General features: G+C 43.8%; 1 protein-coding gene across 1 annotated transcript; it reads right to left on the reverse strand.

Annotated features, from left to right (window-relative positions):
* Nucleotides 1-391: 391 nt before the first annotated feature.
* LOC311131770 (solute carrier family 2, facilitated glucose transporter member 4-like) lies at nucleotides 392-22,224 on the reverse strand (the record flags this gene model as incomplete). The annotated part of the gene is made up of 11 exons (XM_084164901.1): nucleotides 392-616; nucleotides 795-998; nucleotides 2,222-2,323; nucleotides 2,755-2,859; nucleotides 4,367-4,554; nucleotides 5,383-5,545; nucleotides 6,199-6,314; nucleotides 6,557-6,681; nucleotides 10,171-10,331; nucleotides 16,350-16,445; nucleotides 22,192-22,224. 11 exons carry the CDS (start codon nucleotides 22,222-22,224, stop codon nucleotides 392-394), a joined length of 1,518 nt encoding a protein of 505 aa, XP_084021027.1.
* Between the last annotated feature and the right edge of the window lie 725 nt (nucleotides 22,225-22,949).

A 22,949-nucleotide genomic window follows, 5' to 3' on the forward strand; every position in this document is an offset into this window, starting at 1 on the left:
CTGACCCTTCACCCTTTCTGGTGTGTGTTCAGTTGGCACAATGCTTCGTAATGTTGCGCAACCTTTTCCTTGAATCGACTCCTGCAACCCCTGATTCTGCCAACATTTCTCACTCATGTAATTCCCCAGTGGCAGCTATTGCATCAACTATGGGCCCCATTCCAAACAGATTCCATCTCCCTATCCCTCGACCAACCCTCCCCCCTCCTTCCCTACTCGATATGCCTAGACACAAATTGATAAACGGTGAAAGGATGTTTGGAATGAGGCCCAAGCCCACTCCCAGTATCCTTTTCTACTCCTCTACCCCCTTCCCCTGCCCACCCCCACCACCACACAGTCTGTCTGGCCTCGTCTGCCTGCCTTCCCCAGTTGCACTATGGGGACCCCCTCAGTTGAGGCTCCCCTCCTCCCCCAGGTAGTCCAGCTCTGTGCTGGGTTTGCCCAGCTCCATGTCCAGGTTCATATCCATCATGGTGGGCGAGTGTTGGCTGAAGGCGGTGGAGATCTGGTCGAACGTCTTCCCCCGCGTTTCCGGCACCCGGAAGAAGGTGAAGATGAGGAAGAAGAGCAGGAGAGCGGCGAAGATGAGGAAGACATATGGCCCACAAAGCTCCTGTGGAGCGGGAGAGGAGGGAATATGTTCACTGATGTATCATGAAAAACATTAATTCACTCAACAGTTCAACTCAGTCAGACACCATCCAATCCACTTCACTGATCAATATCCGGTATCATACAATCAAAAGTCATCCCAAAATACCCCAAAACACCAAAGTGACCACTCTACTTACAGCGACATATTGGAAGCCAAAGCCGATAATGAAGTTAGCTGTCCAGTTGGCGAATCCGGCCACGGCCATAGCAGCGGGCCTGGGGCCCTGGGAGAAGAGCTCAGCCACAAAGAACCAGGGGATGGGGCCTGGGCCCACCTCGAAGAAGGCCACGAAGCCAAAGATGGCCAGCATGCTGATGTAGCTCATCCAGGGAACACTGTCCTGCCAAGGGAAAGGAGGAGACGGTTTAGCCAGAGAGAGGTACATGGCTGGTGAGTGGAGGACTGCTCATAAATGACTTGAATGGAATGGTATCAAAAACCATGTGTTTGATGTGTCAATACCATTCCATTCCAGCCATTACTATGAGCCCGTCCTCCCCAACTGAGGTGCCACCAGCTACCTATGGTACATGCATAGAAATAGCCATATCAACCATTATGGCCTCATTGACTTGAATGGGGGACCCCTTCTATACTGAACAAAAATATAAACGCAACATGCAATTCATTCAAAGATTTTACTGAGTTACAGTTCATATAAGGAAAAAAAAGCTAGGTGCATGGATCAGAAAACAAGTCAGTATCTGTTATGACCACCATTTGCCTCATGCACCGCGACATCTCTGTAGCATAGAGTTGATCAGGCTGTTGATTGTGGCCTGTGGAATGTTGTCACACTCCTCTTCAATGGCTGTGTGAAGTTGCTGGATATTGGAGGGAACTGGAACACGCTGTCGTACACGTTGATCCAGAGCATTCCAAACATGCTCAATGGGTGACATGTCTGGTGAGTATGCAGGCCATGGAAGAACAGAGATGTGTACAGATCCTTGCGACATGGCGCCGTGCATTATCATGCTGAAACATGAGGTGATGGCGGTGGATAAATGGCATTACAATGGTCCTCAGGATCTCGTCGCATTCAAATTGCCATCGATAAAATGCAATTGTGTTTGTTGTCCGTAGCTTATGCCTGCCCATACCATAACCCCATTGCCACCATGGGGCACTCTATTCACAACGTTGACATCAGCAAACCGCTCGCCCACACGACGCCATACACGTGATCTGCGGTTGTGAGGCCGGTTGGACATACTGCCAAATTCTCTAAAATGGCGTTGGAGGCGGCTTATGGTAGAGAAATTAACATTCAATTCTCTGACAACAGCTCTGGTGGACATTCCTGCAGTCAGTATGCCAATTGCGCGCTCCCTCAAAAACATGAGACATCTGTGGCATTGTGTTGTGTGACAAAACTGCACATTTTAGATTGGCCTTTTATTGTCCCCAGCACAAGGACCAACACTTTACATGTTGCGTTTATATTTTTGTTCAGTGTAGTAATTTTATCTCTATGGGTACATGATCCCAGTCCACCAAAGTTGGCATTATGATAACATTTTAATAGTTTAATGAGCTTGTTGGTATTCGTGTGGGACTGACCAATAGGGCGAGAGCCATCGTCATGACAACGGCACAGCCGCACATTCCAGACAGCCCCAGCATGTGTAGCGTCCGGCGACCCGTCCTCTCCACCAGGAATAGCTGTTGATTGGATGAGAACAGGGTGACAAACAGGTCAGTAACAACAGGTCCGGGTCATACTCGCTCATTTTTAACTCAGGCAAAACTTTGCAGCCGATTCTGCCTAAACTTTCCAACTGGCGTTTGCCTAAGCCATTCTCCAATCTGATTTGGACATAGATAAAGACTATTTTATGTAGGAGCTTTCTACAGGATGCAAACACAAAAGTGATGGCTTAACTAGAGAAGTTAGCATTTTAAAATCAAAGATCAACCGTCAACCCAATCAATAATTCAAAAAACAAATCAGGACCTGGCAACCCAAATCTGGCCTATTTGAAGGGGAAATACTAGGTTGGGTCGACTCACTACGTTATCTTCTTTGTTCAGTAATAAAGGTGTAGAGTTAAACAGTAATGGAGGTGCCTGGTTGCAGGACCTTGCTAGCATACCGAGACCACGGTGAAGGCACAGTTAACCACGCCGGCTCCTATAGTGGCATAGACAGGGCTCTGGACCCCTGCCTTCTGGAAGATACTGGTGGAGTAGTAGAAGATCTGGAGAGGAGAGAGATAGAAGATGGTTGGTCAAGGAACATATGTATGTTTGTATGGTTTGTGTAACGGTGGAATTGCCCATTCTAACAATGATTAAAATTGTGAAAATGGCCAAAGAGGATTGCCTGTGGATTAGCTTGAACACACACACTTTCCCTTTTTTTTGCTTTATTTGGACAAAACACAGCTTATCTGGAGACTCAACACAGCAAGGTCACAGACACACCCTGACACAAACTCAACCAGGTGTATAATACACATTGGGACATTTATTAATGAACCATTCTACCATGTCTCAGAATAGAATAGAATGGACCAGAACATAATGTATAGAATAGAATATTGTAGAATAGAACTATGTCCTCCGAGGGGAACTGCTTTGCACAGTCTTGTTTAGTTGAAATAAAACAAAACAGTAAACACTCCATGTACACTGACTATACAAAACATTAGGAACACCATGACAGACTGACCAGGTGAATCCAGGTATAATATATAATATAATATGCCATTTAGCAGATGCTTTTATCCAAAGCGACTTACAGTCATGCGTGCATACATTTTTGTGTATGGGTGGTCCCGGGGATCGAACCCACTACCTTGGCGTTACAAGCGCCGTGCTCTACCAGTTGAGCTACAGAGGACTATGAGGAGGAAAGGACTGAAAGCTATGATCCCTTATTGATGTCACTTGTTAAATCCACTTCAATCAGTGTAGATGGAGTTGAGGAGACAGGTTAAAGGAGGAATTTTAAGCCTTGAGACAATTGAGACATGGACGGTGTATGTGTGCCATTCAGAGGGTGAATGGGCAAGACAAAATATTGAAGTGCCTTTGAACGGGGTATGGTACTAGGTGCCAGGCGCACCGGTTTGAGTTTGTCACGCTGCTGGGTTTTTCACGCTCAACAGTTTCCCGTATGTATCAAGAATGGTCCACTACCCAAAGGACATCCAGCCAACTTGACACAACGGTGGGAAGCATTGGAGTCAACATGGGCCAGCATCCCTGTGGAACGCTTTCGACACCTTGTAGAGTCCATGCCCAGACGAATTGAGGCTGTTCTGAGGGCAAAAGGGGGTGCAACTCATTATTAGGAAGGTGTTCTTAATGTTTGGTATACTATTTTTATTAATAACGTAACATATTGATAACATTTTTGGAGAAGAAACTGTCAACCCTATCTATCTATGATAGGATACGACCTAAGTAACGGTGCATTACAGCCCATGTTTAACTATTGTAAACTCAGAGGTATGTTATGAAGGCTTCTGGAGCCAATCAGCTTTCTGTGTTGAAGGTAAACAGATGTAAACAGTAGGAAAGCCTGGTCAGTCTCTCCCAGAACCTCTAGCTATCAGTCACCGTGGCAACAGGTGCCTGTGGGATGATGGAAACTATATGGAACTCAGCGTTCAATCACCCAATCACACAATAAAGTCCTTGACAAAGATCCTCACACACACACACAATCTTCCCCACTCTCCTCCCTGCTCTAGTACTCACAGCATTGACCCCGGACAGCTGTTGTGAGAGCTGCAGTAGGATGGCGATGATGATGGGCTGCCGGTACATGGGGGAGCGGAAGAGCTCTGCGATGGACACCTTCCTCTCCATGTCCATCCTCCTCTTCTCCTCCTTCATCTCCGCCAGCATATCCCCCACATCCTGTCTCCCAGTCAGCCTCCTCAAGCCTAGGGATGAGCGGGAATGAGAGTCAGGCTGAGAATAGAACTTCAGATGGGTTTCAGAGTGTGTGTGTGGTGGGGGGAGGCTGACTTGTTCTGGGGTTGCCCAGACTCCCTAGCCCCCCTGTTATTCAAACCCTGACCCTGTTCTGCTTGTAGTCCTCTCCATTCATCCAGCAAGAAAAAGAGACAAAGAAAGGAGACAAGCAAAAGAGGCCATTAGATAGTTTTGGTACATGGCCATTAGAGACTATTGGTACATGGCCATTAGAGACAATTGGTGCATGGCCATTAGAGAGTATTGGTACATGGCCATTAAAGAGTATTGGTACATGGCCATTAGAGAGTATTGGTACATGGCCATTAGAGAGTATTGGTACATGGCCATTAGAGAGTATTGGTACATGGCCATTAGAGAGCATTGGTACATGGCCATTAGAGAGTATTGGTACATGGCCATTAGAGAGTATTGGTACATGGCCATTAGAGAGTATTGGGGCATGGCCATTAGAGAGTATTGGTACATGGCCATTAGATAGTATTGGGGCATGGCCATTAGAGAGTATTGGTACATGGCCAATAGAGAGTATTGGGGCATGGCCATTAGAGAGCATTGGTACATGGCCATTAGAGAGTATTGGTACATGGCCATTAGAGAGTACTGGTACATGGCCATTAGAGAGTATTGGTACATGGCCATTAGAGAGTATTGGTACATGGCCATTAGAGAGTATTGGGGCATGGCCATTAGATAGTATTGGGGCATGGCCATTAGAGAGTATTGGGGCATGGCCAATAGAGAGTATTGGGGCATGGCCGTGACTGGATCCTCACCACTCTTGGCGTGGTGCTCCTGGCTGCGGATGATGTAGAGGAAGCGGGGGCTCTCGGGGCAGAAGGGCAGCAGCACCATCTGCAGGACGGTGGGCAGAACGGTCACACCCACCAGCACTGGCCACAACTCCTCACTGCCCAGCAAAGACTCCAAACCCAGGACCTGAGGAGAAGGGAGGAGGGGGTAGAAAGGGGGAGAGGACAGGAAAGTGAAGAGAGAGAGAGAGAGAGAGAGAGAGAGAGAGAGAGAGAGAGAGAGAGAGAGAGAGAGAGAGAGAGAGAGAGAGAGAGAGAGAGAGAGAGAGAGAGAGAGAGAGAGAGAGAGAGAGAGAGAGAGAGAGAGAGAGAGAGGAGTGAGAGTGAGTGAGTGAGTGAGTGAGTGAGTGAGTGAGTGAGTGAGTGAGTGAGTGAGTGAGTGAGTGAGTGAGTGAGTGAGTGAGTGAGTGAGTGAGTGAGTGAGTGAGTGAGTGAGTGAGTGAGTGAGTGAGTGAGTGAGTGAGGGAGGGAGGGAGGGAGGGAGGGAGGGAGGGAAGGAAGGAAGGAAGGAAGGAAGGAAGGAAGGAAGGAAGGAAGGAAGGAAGGAAGGAAGGACAGAGACAGACAGACAGACAGAGAGAGACACAGAGAGAGACAGAGAGAGAGATACAGACAGAGACAGAGACAGAGACAGACAGAGAGAGAGAGAGAGAGAGAGAGAGAGAGAGAGAGAGAGAGAGAGATGTTTACTACTTTAATGCATGTTCAGATAGATGTGTTGTGTAGAAAACCATTCTCTGGCCTGTAGAAAAAAACCATTGTGTCGTCTGAGAGCTGTACCTGTGCTATGAGAATCCCTGTGACGATAGCCAGCTGGTGGAGCGTGCCCAATGCCCCTCGCAGACTGGTAGGGGCTATCTCACCCACATACATGGGCACCAGCCCCGATGCCAACCCTGGGAGAAAGAGAATGAGGCTCCGATTCAGAAACTGGTACGCCAAGGTGTGGTGAAAACTGAGCAGTGATAGTGGTTCCTATTAACTATTTCACTGGTTATTGCCATATCAATACTGTTCATCTACAATTATAGAAAACAATATAGTCTGTCTACAACTACACCACTGAAAAGCCATTCAAACAGCATTAAACCACATCAAAATACATTTCTGAGAAACTCAATCTGCAGGATGTGCTGACCACAGTATGCACCGATGACGAATCGTCCCAGAATCATCATCTCGAAGGACCGGCTGATCTTGGCCATGCCCATCAAACCTCCTCCGATGAAGGCAAACAAGTTGTTAATGAGCATGGCTTTCCTCCTGTCAGAATAAAGAGAAATATATGAATTATCATTGGTTTAATATAAGTAAATATGATGTACATTTCATGTTATTGGTTGTTGGTTAGCAGAAATACAGTGGATATTTGTGAGTACTGTGTGTGCTGTTTGACAGTACAAGAATAGGTATTTGACAACTCCATCATTTAGCCTCTAGATGGCAGACCACAAAATAGAGATAATACCTCTGGTCTGATATAGCCAGGTTACAAAATGTCATAGGAGAAAGTGTCACAGCTAGTGAATCTAGTAATCTAGTAATTTAATCTAGTGAATCTAGTAATCTAGTAATTTAGTAATTGAATCTAGTAATCTAGTAATTGAATCTAGTGAATCTCAGTAAATGTGTAATACGCCAACACTTATTTCAATTGAAAAGTGACAAATGCATTTAAGACGGAGAGCACCGCTAGTAGCATGCAAGCGTGTGTGTGTGTGTGTGTGTGTGTGTGTGTGTGTGTGTGTGTGTGTTAAACCTGCTAAAACAGAGACAGGTTATGTAACAGACTTCATGCTGCTACTCAACAGTATAGCTTCATTCCTCACAAGCCCACACTGGTATTCAATATTGGAACCTCGGTCTCGCAAACCCACGTGACCGCCCACCGAGTGACTGCCCACCGAGTGACTGCCCACCGAGTGACTGCCCACCGAACACCTTTAGCCAGCTGCGTCACCGAAAAGCTAGCAATTCGATGGCACGGGTGGTGTTATTTCAAGCTGAGAAGTGAGGTTTTACCAATTCAACTCGTCAAGAGAGTTTAATGTCACCCAGTATGAGAAAAGACCGGCTCCGGCTTCCTTACTCCCACCCCCTGTCCATTCCTTTGGGATCCCCTTTCAATCACGGAGGGCTCTGGGTCTGTGTCCAGATAAGATTCTGGCTTGGGTTACAATGGGAAACTGAGTCGAGCCCCTGCCCTGTAACACGAACCCTGCCCAGTAACACTTTCTCCCACTGACTGACTGACTGACTGACTGACACTATCCATAGGGAACCATGTTGGATCTGACTGACACAGTCGCTCCCACAGTTTTTTCTATATCTTTCTCTCTGCATTGTCGGGAAGGGCCCGTAAGTAAGTATTTCACTGTTAGTCTACACCTGTTGTTTACGAAGCATGTGACAAATCAAATTTGATTTGATTTGATTTGACTGACCGACTGATACTATCCATAGGGAACCATGTTGGATCTAACTGACTGACACTATCTATGGGCAACCATGTTGGATCTAACTGACTGACACTATCTATGGGGAACCATGTTGGATCTAACTGACTGACACTATCTATGGGGAATCATGTTGGATCTAACTGACTGACACTATCTATGGGGAACCATGTTGGATCTAACTGACTGACACTATCTATGGGGAACCATGTTGGATCTAACTGACTGACACTATCTATGGGGAATCATGTTGGATCTAACTGACTGACACTATCTATGGGGAATCATGTTGGATCTAACTGACTGACACTATCTATGGGGAACCATGTTGGATCTAACTGACTGACACTATCTATGGGGAATCATGTTGGATCAAACTGACTGACACTATCTATGGGGAACCATGTTGGATCTAGGAGAGGAGAGGTATACCCTGATAATATATCGGTCTGGGGCTGTGACTTAGGTATCAACCATTCAGAGTGATGTTTTATGCTCCCCTATGCACGTAATAGCATCGTCTGGATGGAAATTCAGGTTCAGGTTTTGAAGGGTTAAGGTTAGGAGGGTATGTTCATGTGAACATACATGGGAATGTACATGACACGTGTATGTGTTGCAGTGTTGACAACCATGCATTATGTGGGTGTATCAGTGTGTAGGTCTATGTCTGGCAGACAAGTCTGTGCGTAAGTGAATACATCTGTCTATGCACCTACATCTATGCAAAATAAAAAAATGAATGTGCTATGATGTTTACAGATGTGTGTGTGTGTGTGTGTGTGGAACCTCGGTCTCGCAAACCCACGTGACCGCCCACCGAGTGACTGCCCACCGAGTGACTGCCCACCGAACACCTTTAGCCAGCTGCGTCACCGAAAAGCTAGCAATTCGATGGCACGGGTGGTGTTATTTCAAGCTGAGAAGTGAGGTTTTACCAATTCAACTCGTCAAGAGAGTTTAATGTCACCCAGTATGAGAAAAGACCGGCTCCGGCTTCCTTACTCCCACCCCCTGTCCATTCCTTTGGGATCCCCTTTCAATCACGGAGGGCTCTGGGTCTGTGTCCAGATAAGATTCTGGCTTGGGTTACAATGGGAAACTGAGTCGAGCCCCTGCCCTGTAACACGAACCCTGCCCAGTAACACTTTCTCCCACTGACTGACTGACTGACTGACTGACACTATCCATAGGGAACCATGTTGGATCTGACTGACACAGTCGCTCCCACAGTTTTTTCTATATCTTTCTCTCTGCATTGTCGGGAAGGGCCCGTAAGTAAGTATTTCACTGTTAGTCTACACCTGTTGTTTACGAAGCATGTGACAAATCAAATTTGATTTGATTTGATTTGACTGACCGACTGATACTATCCATAGGGAACCATGTTGGATCTAACTGACTGACACTATCTATGGGGAACCATGTTGGATCTAACTGACTGACACTATCTATGGGGAACCATGTTGGATCTAACTGACTGACACTATCTATGGGGAATCAAGTTGGATCTAACTGACTGACACTATCTATGGGGAATCAAGTTGGATCTAACTGACTGACACTATCTATGGGGAATCATGTTGGATCTAACTGACTGACACTATCTATGGGGAATCAAGTTGGATCTAACTGACTGACACTATCTATGGGGAATCAAGTTGGATCTAACTGACTGACACTATCTATGGGGAATCATGTTGGATCTAACTGACTGACACTATCTATGGGGAATCATGTTGGATCTAACTGACTGACACTATCTATGGGGAACCATGTTGGATCTAACTGACTGACACTATCTATGGGGAATCATGTTGGATCAAACTGACTGACACTATCTATGGGGAACCATGTTGGATCTAGGAGAGGAGAGGTATACCCTGATAATATATCGGTCTGGGGCTGTGACTTAGGTATCAACCATTCAGAGTGATGTTTTATGCTCCCCTATGCACGTAATAGCATCGTCTGGATGGAAATTCAGGTTCAGGTTTTGAAGGGTTAAGGTTAGGAGGGTATGTTCATGTGAACATACATGGGAATGTACATGACACGTGTATGTGTTGCAGTGTTGACAACCATGCATTATGTGGGTGTATCAGTGTGTAGGTCTATGTCTGGCAGACAAGTCTGTGCGTAAGTGAATACATCTGTCTATGCACCTACATCTATGCAAAATAAAAAAATGAATGTGCTATGATGTTTACAGATGTGTGTGTGTGTGTGTGTGTGTGTGTGTGTGTGTGTGTGTGTGTGTGTGTGTGTGTGTGTGTCTGTGTATCATCTCTCCTACCTGCCCAGCCACTCTGAGATGACACCCACACAGAAGGAGGAGATCATGCCTCCTATAGAGAAGATGGCTACGGACAGGGACCAGAGGGTTGTGAGGGTACTGTTGGGGATGGGCTCTCCATACCGATGCACCCATGTAGCGTTGTAGTCCGCCTCAATGATCTGCACAGGCAGGAGAAGAGATATGAGACATTTAATGGAGCTAATATTTTTCCTTAGGAAGACTATAGCCTGGTCCCAGGTCTGGTTGTGCTGTCCCAGCATGACAGTGACCATAGGAGTTCGTAAGACAAAAACAGATCTGTGACCAGGCCAGGAAGACAACAATGTTAAGATAAAATTGCTTTAGTTGTTTCAGTTTGGTTGGAGTGTTGTGCTTCGTACAACACCAGAGTTGTTGGTTTGATTCCCGCATCCCACTGGGCACACCACGTCATTTCAGTGTGGATAATTGGGTAATATTTGGTTGAGACGTTGATCAATTAAATTACAACCTATATTCACCCACTCAAAACGACAGCCAAAAGTTAGTTGAATTTCCAATGTGTTATCACTATGCTTTCAACCATCTAAAAGCACAACCAAATTCCATTTAAAAACAATATCGGATTTTTGGTTTAGTTGTCACCCAAATGTCAATCACTGCACATTCAACCATTTAAAAGCACAGCAAAGTTCAAATGGGAATACAATTTCAGATATTTTATTTATTTATAAAACATATTCATGTGTTACTTATCACTGTGTTTCATCTAATAGCAGAACCAAATGACCTGGATTGCAGTTAAGATTACATCACAGTAAAAGTACAAATTACAAGTGATTAATGCCGTTCTAGATTATGTACAGATTATTACAGCAATTGTGAAGATCTCCACAGACCTGCGATGACCTATGCATACTATCTTGAACATGCATGATTTACTGTATTACAAAAGTAATATTGAATTGTGTTTGGTTGACAACGGAACCAAATATTAACATTTAAAGGAGATGTACCTACTGCTTGGATAGTTGCATCTGAGCAACTGGCTTAATCCCATTCTTGAACTTTTATTTTTGGTTGAATTGAAGACGTGAATCCAATTTATAATTAGTTAACTTGTCGACATGTTAATAGGCTATTTATTATATTTCAAAAGTGATAATGAATTGTGTTTGGTTGTCAACACAACCAAATATCAACATTTGAAGGATAGTTTGGATAGTTCCATCTGTGCCACTGTCGGCTTTAATTCCAGTTTTTTTTATAAATTAATAATTGATTTGTTGGATTCAAGTGTCCATCGCAACGAAATCAAATCAAACTGTAAATGCACTTTAAATAAAGTTTGATTTGATTTAGTCCTATTCTTCGACTTTTGGTTGAGATGGAGACATGAATCCAACATATCAATTATTAATTTATAGAATAACTGGAATTAAAGCCAGACTAAGTCAGTGGCACTGATGAAACTATCCAAGCAGAAGATACATCTCCTTCAAATATTGATATTTGGTTGCGTTGACAACGAAACACAATTTAATATAACTAAATATCATTCAATTTGAAATCAACCAAAGCTTGAAACCCTAGGCATATGTATTGTCTATTTTTAGTTGAATCCTGGGTTGAATTGAAACAATAGCTATTGATGACAAATGCTATATAATGTAGTTCTAAATTGCATCATTGATGATATATGAATGATAAAGTATGGTCACATTTCATTTGCTCTGTTAAACCTACCATTTGGAATGACTCGATAGCAACAGTAAATCCATTTAGGTTTTAAGTGGAGATCGCTCCTCAATTACTCTCATGATAGATTTGTAATAGTCAGTGGTAAATATCATAGCTGGGCTTGGTTAAAACCCTGGATGGGAGACCAAAGGATAGCTGTAGATAGATCAGTTCTCCAGTGGGAGGTGCTGCTGCCTTTATGATAATGGATATAACGTTGAAGATCTGACGTTGTTTTAAAGGTAGAAACTTTATACAAAGTTTAAAATATGTTAACATTTGGTTACTATGGTTACTATGATGACATAACCCCGTGGTTAAAATTTTACCCTCAAAACAAGTTGATAAATTTTTTCCAAATCTAATGTATTTTCCACATAGATTCCACGTCACAATACGTTGACAAATTACGTTGAAACAATGTGGATTCAACCATTTTGTGCTAGTGGGATGGCATGGGCCACATATACTGAATCTAGGTAGTAAGTGTATGCGAGGCCTAAGTGTTACTTGTTTCTTGAGATAAATGCTTTGGCAATGGAACAGAGAGAGATATGCTTTGGTAATGGAACAGAGAGAGATATGCTTTGGTAATGGAACAGAGAGAGATATGCTTTGGTAATGGAACAGAGAGAGATATGCTTTGGTAATGGAACAGAGAGAGATATGCTTTGGTAATGGAACAGAGAGAGATATGCTTTGGTAATGGAACAGAGAGAGATATGCTTTGCGTGAATACTAGGACAAACTGTTCTGTGCAGGCCAGCTATAACCACCACTCAAAACTCTGTGCCTCTTGCCTGCCAATATGGCTAACTTCCTACTCATTAATCCCTTACCTAGGCAGGTAGCCTAGCGGTTAAGAGTGTTGGGCCAGTAACCAAAAGGTAGCTGGTTCAAGCCGACTAGATGAAAAATCTGTTAGTGTGCCTCTGAGCAAGGCTCCTGTAAGTCGCTCTGGATAAGAGAGTCTGCTAAGTGACTAAACTGTAATTTAACACAAATAGATTGAGTCAAGAGGTTATTTTGGGCCTGAGGGTTTCGCCTAGTTAATAGATGGCACAGGGGTCAAGGTTTTGGCACAGGGGTCAAGGTTTTGACACCGTGCGTAAAGAGGGTCAAGGGACCGGGACTCATGCCCAGAGGAGCCACGTCGGTTGTAAGGCCCCTCTCATAACACAACTCACTGACTCCAAGTCTGTTCCTCTGTCTGACTCACTCACTGGCTGTATCTAAATACAGATACTATCAGTTGAATGATACTGTTGTCTACCCACAATGCAATATATGCAGCATAAAACCGATGCTACATTTGATATAATGTGCTCTTTCCATGACATAGACTGACCAGATGAATCCAGGTGAAAGCTATGATCCCTTATTGATGTCACTTGTTAAATCCACTTCAATCAGTGTAGATGAAAGGGAGGAGACAGGTTAAAGAAGGATTTTTAAGCCTTGAGACAATTGAGACATGGATTGTGTATGTGTGCCATTCAGAGGTTAAATGGGCAAGACAAAATATTTAAGTGCCTTTGAAGAGGGTATGGTATTAGGTGCCAGGCGCACCGGTTTGTGTCAAGAACTGCAACGCTGCTGGGTTTTTCACGCTCAACAGTTTCCCATGTATATCAAGAATGGTCCACCACCCAAAGGACATCCAGCCAACTTGACACAACTGTGGGAAGCATTGGAGTCAACATGGGCCAGCATCCCTGTGGAACGCTTTCGACACCTTGTAGACTTCATGCCCTGACGAATTGAGGCTGTTCTGAGGGCAAAAGGGGGTGCAACTCAATATTAGGTAGGTGTTCTTAATGTTTGGTATACTCAGTGTATTTGATGTATGGTAGCTGACATACAGTATGCTCCAATATATTCGATATATTAGTAATTAGCAGATATATGTTCTGATATATGCCACTTCCACATCAGAACCCCATGACCCAACCCCGACTAAAACTTTTTACGAGAAGGGGGCTTTACAATAGTGAATCTAAGGGAACGTCTAGATAGCAGCAAGAGCGTGTAACTACATCTATATGATACAGGGAGGCTGTCCTGGACGTGTCCCATGTAGTGTCCCACTTCCAACACGACACCATCTGCCCTTGTCTCTGTCTCGGCGTGAACCCTCTGCGAACCTTGTGAGTGTCGCCCCCCCCCAAAAAAGAAGCCATAAATAGCTCCTTTTTCCCATGACACCAGAATCGCTGCCATAACCCCCTCTGCCTCCGATTGCACCCCTCAGCTGTGAAGGATACCTGAGATGGGGGGGGGGGGTAGAGGAGTGAGGGGATAGATGTGTGAACTGTGAAGGCTTGTGGATGGGTGAGGGGTGGAGGGGTGAGGAGGGGGGGGCATTTCTGGCAACGCTGTGTGTTTTGTCATGCGGCATGTTGTGCACACACCCCCTCGTGTTGACATTACTCAGATGTTCCCCTGGCCACCCCTCTCTCTTTCTGCTCTTTCCCTCTCTTGCATCCAATCGATTTCTTCCTCGCTCTCTCTGTATCCATCTCCTATTCTCTAAGAATACATCCCCCTTTCCCTCTCTCTCTTCTAAATCCCTCAATGGCTTCTATCTTCTATCCCCCCTCAACTATTGACATGTCGAGTCATCGACCAAGTTTCAATTTGTAATTGTTTGCACTAAAATTAGCATGTTGCTTTTAAAACACAGATTAGGTTTAGTCCTGGACTAAAAATAGCTTTCAATGGAGAACTCCATTGAGAATGTTTTTTAGTCCAGGACTAGTCTTAATCTGTGTCCAGGAAACCGTCCCATAGACTGTACTTGGTGGACAAATACACTATATATACAAAAGTATGTGGACGCCCCTTCAAATTAGTGGATTCGGCTATTTCAGCCACACCCGTTGCTGACAGGTGTATAAAATCGAGCACACAGCTATACAATCTCCATAGACAAACATTGGCAGTAGAATGACCTTACTGAAGAGCTCAGTGACTTTCAACGTGGCACCGTCATAGGATGCCACCTTCCCAACAAGTCAGTTTGTCAAATTTCTGCCCTGTTAAAGCTGCCCCAGTCAACTATAAGTGCTGTTATTGTGAAGTGGAAATGTCTAGGAGCAACAACGGCTCAGCCGCGAAATGGTAGGCCACACAAGCTCACAGAAGTCTAAGATCACCATGCGCAATGCCAAGCGTCGGCTGGAGTGGTGTAAAGCTCGCCGCCATTGGACTCTGGAGCAGTGGAAACGCATTCTCTGTAGTGATGAATCACGCTTCACCATCTGGCAGTCCGACGGACGAGTCTGGGTTTGGCGGATGCCAGGAGAACGTTACCTGCCCCAATACACAGTGCCAACTGTAAAGTTTGGTGGAGGAAGAATAATGGTCTGGGGCTGTTTTTCATGATTCGGGCTAGGCCCCTTAGTTCCAGTGAAGGGAAATCTTAACGCTACAGCATACAATGACATTCTAGACGATTCTGTGCTTCCAACTTTGTGGCAACAGTTTGGGGAAAACCCTTTCCTGTTTCAGCATGACAATGCCCCTGTGCACAAAGCAAGGTCCATACAGAAATGGTTTGTCAAGATCGGTGTGGAAGAACTTGACTGGCCTGCACAGAGCCCTGACCTCAACCCCATCGAACACCTTTGGGATGAATTGCAACGCTGACCGCGAGCCAGGCTTAATCGCCCAACATCAGTGCCCAACCTCACTAATGATCTTGTGGCTGAATGGAAGCAAGTCCCCGCAGCAATGTTCCAACATCTAGTGGAAAGCCTTCCCAGAAGAGTGGAGGCTGTTATAGCAGAAAAGGGGGTACCAACTCCATATTAATGCCCATGATTTTGGAATGAGATGTTCTGCGAGCAGGTGTCCACATACTTTTGGTCATGTAGTGTACCTGGTCCTTAGAGAAAACAACAACAATAATCGGTTTTAGAAAAGGTCATCCTAGAGGTATTAATTCCCAGGTCAGCTCTTCAACAGCATCTCTCTGTGATGACTCACTCAGAGAGCACAGAGAGCTGTTTTCAGTCGCTGCCCTTTATCAGTTGAAACGTTGAAGACCGAGCTTAGCTGGGTGGAATCAAGGGGACATCTGTGTAAATGCCAACTCACTCTATTCCCTCACATGCCCCTCTCAGATTCTACATCGCTCAAATCATTCAGATCCTTTAAACCTGTCTCAGGTAGTTTTGCAGCCACACTCACCTGTCAGTGTGTGAAATTAAATGTGAGACAACACATTGAACAATTCAATGTTTAAAGTTATTGAGATGCTTAACCATCTCACCTGGTTTTGAAATGTATTACACTTAAGCATGCAACTGGTTCTGGCACTAGCATCTATGTTTGCAGACCCATTTTTCATGACGATAACACTTTTGGTGCAAACATGGCATCTATAGAAATTCTAAATCTCATTTTGCAAAACTCTGTATCAATAGCTCTGGTTAATGAATGCAAGTCGGTCTTACCTTCTGAGGAGCATTGATGACACCTATGTTGTATCCAAACTGAAAGGAGCCCAATACAGCGGTGAACACTGAGAGAGCAAGGGTTCCGGTCACTGTCTGTAGTGGACACACACAAGAACACAACACCTCACTGTTACAATGATGGAATTGTGTGGTTGTTCATAAAGAGACGCGAGGACTGTGGGATTGAGTGAAGGATATAGAGAGGATGGACCATCTAGAAAGGTCATGTCATGTCCATACACAAACAATGATGAAACACCTGTTGTAAGATGACCATGGTCTAGACTGTTAACAAGCTTCTATATTTTGGAACTCTCCTGTCTTAGCAAAGGCAAGCACTACACACACACGCAGACATGCAGACACGCACACGCACAAACAGACCCCACACCCCCCCAGACACACACGCAACAGCCTCTCTAATATCCACTATATATAACTGTGATACTAATTGAGAAAGGATCTTTGTAGCTGTGTCCAGGACTTTACTGTGTATCGTGTGATTGGGTGGCTGAACGCTTAGTTCCACATAGGTCCCATCATCTCACAGGCACCTGTTGCCCAGTGACTGACGGCTAGGGGCTCAGGGAGAGACTGACCAGGCTTTCGTACTGTTTACATCTGTTTACCTTCAACACAGAAAGCTGACTGGCTCCAGAAGCCTTCATAACATACCACTGAGTTCACATTAGTTAAACATGGGCTGTAATGCACCGTTACTTAGTCCGATCATAACAAGATAGGGTTGACAGGTTTCTTCTCCAAAAATGTTATCAATATGTTATGATATTAATAAAAACATATACACTACCGGTCAAAAGTTTCATTGTAAAATAATAGTGAAGACATCAAAACTATGAAATAACACATATGGAATCATGTAGTAACCAAAAAAGTGTTAAACAAATCAAAATATATTTTATATTTGAGATTCTTCTTTAGTAGCCACTGTTTGCCTTGATGAGGGCTTTGCACACTCTTGGCATTCTCTCAACCAGCTTCATGAGGTAGTCACCTGGAATGCATTTCAATTAACATTTGTGCCTTGTTAAAAGTTAATTTGTGGAATGTATTTCCTTCTTAATGCGTTTGAGCCAATCAGTTGTGTTATGACAAGTTAGGGGTGGTATAAAGATGATAGCCCTATTTGGTAAAAGACCAAGTCCATATTATGGCAAGAACAGCTCAAATAAGCAAAGAGAAACGACAGTCCATCATTACTTTATGACATGAAGGTCAGTCAATACGGAACATTTCAAGAACTTTGAATGTTTCTTCAAGTGCAGTCGCAAAAACCATCAAGCGCTATGATGAAACCAGCTCTCATGAGGACCGCCACAGGAATGGAAGACCCAGATTTACCTCTGCTGCAGAGGATAAGTTCATTAGAGTTACCAGCCTCAGAAATTGCAGCCCAAATAAATGCTTCACAGATTTCAAGTAACAGACACATCTCAACATCAGCAGTTCAGAGGAGACTGTGTGAATCAGGCCTTCATGGTTGAATTGCTGCAAAGAAACCACTACTAAAGGACACCAAAAAGAAAATGAGACTTGCTTGGGCCAAGAAACATGAGCAATTGACGTTAGACCGGTGGAAATCTGTCCTTTGGTCTGGAGTCCAAATTTGAGATTTTTAGTTCCAACCGCCGTGGCTTTGAGAGATGCGGTGTGGGTGAACGGAGAATCTCTTTATGTGTATTTCCCACTGTAAAGCATGGAGGAGGAGGTGTTATGGTGTGGGGGTGCTTTGCTGGTGACACTGTCTGTGATTTATTTAGAATTCAAGGCACACTTAACCAGCATGGCTACCACAGCATTCCGCACCTATACGCCATCCCATCTGGTTTGCGCTTAGTGGGACTATCATTTGTTTTTCAACAGGACAATGACCCAACACACCTCCAGGCTGTGTAAGGGCTATTTTACCAAGAAGGAGAGTGATGGAGTGCTGCATCAGATGACCTGGCCTCCACAATCCCCCGACCTCAACCAAATTGAGATGGTTTGGGATGAGTCGGACCGCAGAGTGAAGGAAAAGCAGTCAACAAGTGCTCAGCATATGTGGGAACTCCTTCAAGACTGTTGGAAAAGCATTCCAGGTGAAGCTGGTTGAGAGAATGCCAAGAGTGTGCAAAGCTGTCATCAAGGCAAAGGGAGCTACTTTGAATAATCTCAAATATAAAATATATTTTGATTTGTTTAACACTTTTTTGGCTACTACATTATTCCATATGCGTTATTTCATCATTTTGATGTCTTCACTATTATTCTACAATGTAGAAAATAGTAAAAAATAAAGAAAAACCCTTGAATGAGTAGGTGCTCCAAAACTTTTGACCGGTAGTGTACATGTGTTTACTGTTTTGTTTCAAGTAAACAAGACTGTGCAAAGCAGTTCCCCTCGGAGGACATACAGTGGGGAGAACAAGTATTTGATACACTGCCGATTTTGCAGGTTTTCCTACTTACAAAGCATGTAGAGGTCTGTAATTTTTATCAATCAATCAATCAATCAATTTTATTTTATATAGCCCTTCTTACATCAGCTAATATCTCGAAGTGCTGTACAGAAACCCAGCCTAAAACCCCAAACAGCTAGTAATGCAGGTACACTTCAACTGTGAGAGACGGAATCTAAAACAAAAATCCAGAAAATCACATTGTATGATTTTTAAGTAATTAATTTGCATTTTAATGCATGACATTAGTATTTGATCAACCACCAACCAGTAAGAATTCCGGCTCTCACAGACCTGTTAGTTTTTCTTTAAGAAGCCCTCCTGTTCTCCACTCATTGCCTGTATTAACTGCACCTGTTTGAACTCGTTAACTGTATAAAAGACACCTGTCCACACACTCAATCAAACAGACTCCAACCTCTCCACAATGGCCAAGACCAGAGAGCTGTGTAAGGACATCAGGGATAAAATTGTAGACCTGCACAAGGCTGGGATGGGCTACAGGACAATAGGCAAGCAGCTTGGTGAGAAGGCAACAACTGTTGGCGCAATTTTTAGAAAATAGAAGAAGTTCAAGATGACGGTCAATCACCCTCGGTCTGGGGCTCCATTCAAGATGTCACCTCGTGGGGCATCAATGATCATGAGGAAGGTGAGGGATCAGCCCAGAACTACACGGCAGGATCTGGTCAATGACCTGAAGAGAGCTGGGACCACAGTCTCAAAGAAAACCATTAGTAACACACTACACCGTCATGGATTAAAATCCTGCAGCGCATGCAAGGTCCCCCTGCTCAAGCCAGCGCATGTCCAGGCCCGTCTGAAGTTTGCCAATAACCATCTGGATGATCCAGAGGAGGAATGGGAGAAGGTAATGTGGTCTGATGAGACAAAAATAGAGCTTTTTGGTCTAAACTCCACTCGCCTTGTTTGGAGGGAGAAGAAGGATGAGTACAACCCCAAGAACACCATCCCAACCGTGAAGCATGGAGGTGGAAACATCATTCTTTGGGGATGCTTTTCTGCAAAGGGGACAGGACGACTGCACCGTATTGAGGGGAGGATGGATGGGGACATGTATCGCGAGATCTTGGCCAACAACCTCCTTCCCTCAGTAAGAGCATTGAAGATGGGTCGTGGCTGGGTCTTCCAGCATGACAACGACCCGAAACACACAGCCAGGGCAACTAAGGAGTGGCTCCGTAAGAAGCATCTCAAGGTCCTGGAGTGTCCTAGCCAGTCTCCAGACCTGAACCCAATAGAACATCTTTGGAGGGAGCTGAAAGTCTGTATTGCCCAGCGACAGCCCCGAAACCTGAAGGATCTGTAGAAGGTCTGTATGGAGGAGTGGGCCAAAATCCCTGCTGCAGTGTGTGCAAACCTGGTCAAGACCTACAGGAAACTTATGATCTCTGTAATTGCAAACAAAGGTTTCTGTACCAAATATTAAGTTCTGCTTTTCTGATGTATCAAATACTTATGTCATGCAATAAAATGCAAATTAATTACTTAAAAATCATACAATGTGATTTTCTGGATTTTTGTTTTAGAATCTGTCTCTCACAGTTGAAGAGTACCTATGATAAAAATTACAGACCTCTACATGCTTTGTAAGTAGGAAAACCTGCAAAATCGGCAGTGTATCAAATACTTGTTCTCCCCACTGTAGTTCTATTCTACAATATTATATTCTATCCATTATGTTCTGGTCCATACTATTCTATTCTGAGACATGGTAGAATGGTTCATTAATAAATGTCCCAATGTGTATTATACACCTGGTTGAGTTTGTGTCAGGTTGTGTCTGTGACCTTGCTGTGTTGAGTCTCCAGATAAGCTGTGTTTTGTCCAAATAAAGCTTAAACAAAGGGAAAGTGTGTGTGTGTGTGTGTGTGTGTGTGTGTGTGTGTGTGTGTGCGTCCCACATCGTACAACAAAGAAAACATGTCCAGTCTAAAGGCAAGAGTCACACTCTATTTCACTTCACAGAACGTGCTTCACAACATTTCAACTGTAGCCTACATATGAATAACATATTGGGAAAGACAGAAAAAAATGGGACAGAGTTGAGGTCAAGGCAAGATAATATTGTTTCTAACTGTCTCAGAGTCTGTCATCAGCAACCAATTTAAACGTACCGGCATTTTGTTACAACAGTTTGGTGATGTGTTTATCTTTTGCTATTGTGCAACCAATCATGACAAGAAAGAATACCTCAAGGATGCTGAAATCATAGTAATTCTAAGAAGAATGATTTTGAATTAAAGTGTCAGTGACTGTGTTGGCATCAGCTGTGGTAAGGAACAAGGTACAAGTTGTACTGGGTGACCTACCAACCAACCCATATTCATCTCAGCCCTGACCAGTAAGCATGCTGGTCTCTCTGCTGATCAAGGTCAAATGGCTCTCCTGTCCAAAATAAAGGTTGACCTTATGTTTTGTCAATCTTCCTGAAATAGAACATTATGTTTTGTTTGATGTATGAATAGCGATTGTTATAATTATTATAATAACACAAAATGTAAAATGTAATTTCACTCTCAAAAGAAACACTATATATTTTCTTATCTTGTTATATTTGACGGGCACTAACAAACACAGCAGTTGCTCTGTCCTTATTTTGTTCAACCATGTTGTTGCGAACCACGTCATAGATCACAAGATTCTGCAGCTGCTAAGCGGTATTAGTGACCATTTGCTTGGATGGAGTAAGCATTGTATTTTTTGAAAGACGTTTTTCATTCTCAAAACATTATTTTCGTAATGTTGGCTATGGCTATGATACCATCCCACTGGGTACAGATGTCAATTCAACTTCTATTCCACGTTGATTCAACGTAATTTCATTGACATTACATGGAAGCAACGTTGATTCAACCAGTGTGTGCCCAGTGGGATTCAATGCCACAACCAACAGTGGCAGACCAGTCATTTTGTCAGGTGAGGAAGAGACATCACTCACCTGAGATAGGGAAGTGAGAGGAGGACGAGAATAAACAGATCAAGAGAAATACTTAGAAAAAATCAATATTAGGATAAGAGTGCATGATCGATTTTTCTTTTTCCTAATGAGAGCCTAAAAGTTGGATTAGACAATATAAACAATAAATTGATAATTTGATAAATAGATACATGGATAATTATGCTTTTACAGTCGTAGAAAAATGTTTGAAACAACAAAATATACATTTTCAATCACACATTATGCAGAGACATGGGCTAGGCTACCGAAAATCAGTGTCAATAGCAACCTGTGCGTAAATTCTACTCCATCCATCATAGGCTACTCAGTGTTAGTGCGCATGAAAATATTTCATTGCAATTTACTTATTGCAAATCAACTATTTTCTTATAAAAACGACTGTTGTTGACATTACCTCCCCTCCGAGCTGTTGAAACCCAGCCGGCATGTCTTTGACAGCGCGAGACACCGATTACAGTCCGTGACAGTTGTGTCCCGCTCCCCCACGCGCAATCCCAACTGGACACCACGTGAAAAAACTCAGTTGGAATAAGGACAATAAACCTGGCACTTGTATTAACAGTCGATCGGAAAATTAAAACCCAAGACAAGAACTGGAACCAAAGTGAAAACCGACGAGGTGGCGATAGTTCTAAATGTTTAACTCTGCGTATCCTCTCTTTGAAGTTTGTGGAACGTATGGGTCCAGCTTGCACATCATGACATCCGCACACTGGCGCACAACACTCTTGGTATTTTCAAACGACGGAGAGAAGGAGGGGAGGGGACGAGAGGCGACGGGAGGGTGTTTTAGCCGCCCCTTACTCTTGAAGGCCTGTCACAGAGGTCGTCTTTTAGGGTCAGATGGAATCAGAAAGCCATGTCTTGACCTTATCCACCATTGGCTGAAGTCAAGAGGAGTGCTTTAGCTGCATACAGAATAACCACCCTCCCACTGTAACTCCTATGAGGTTTGCATTGTGGATCTTTCAGATTCCATGAGTGGCCTTGATACAGTATATTGGACATATGGAAGCTGAACAGCATGTGGAAAAAGGGATAATCATGTGATGGATCATGCATTTGTTAAATTCAGCTAAAAAGCACTATTTAAAAAAGTGTGGTAGGCTAGTTGGTTTACTTTTTAAGTATAAACTAATTCCTCTTCAACCT

This window comes from Coregonus lavaretus (genome assembly GCF_964263955.1).
Source record: "Coregonus lavaretus genome assembly, chromosome: 7".
Lineage (NCBI taxonomy): Eukaryota > Metazoa > Chordata > Actinopteri > Salmoniformes > Salmonidae > Coregonus > Coregonus lavaretus.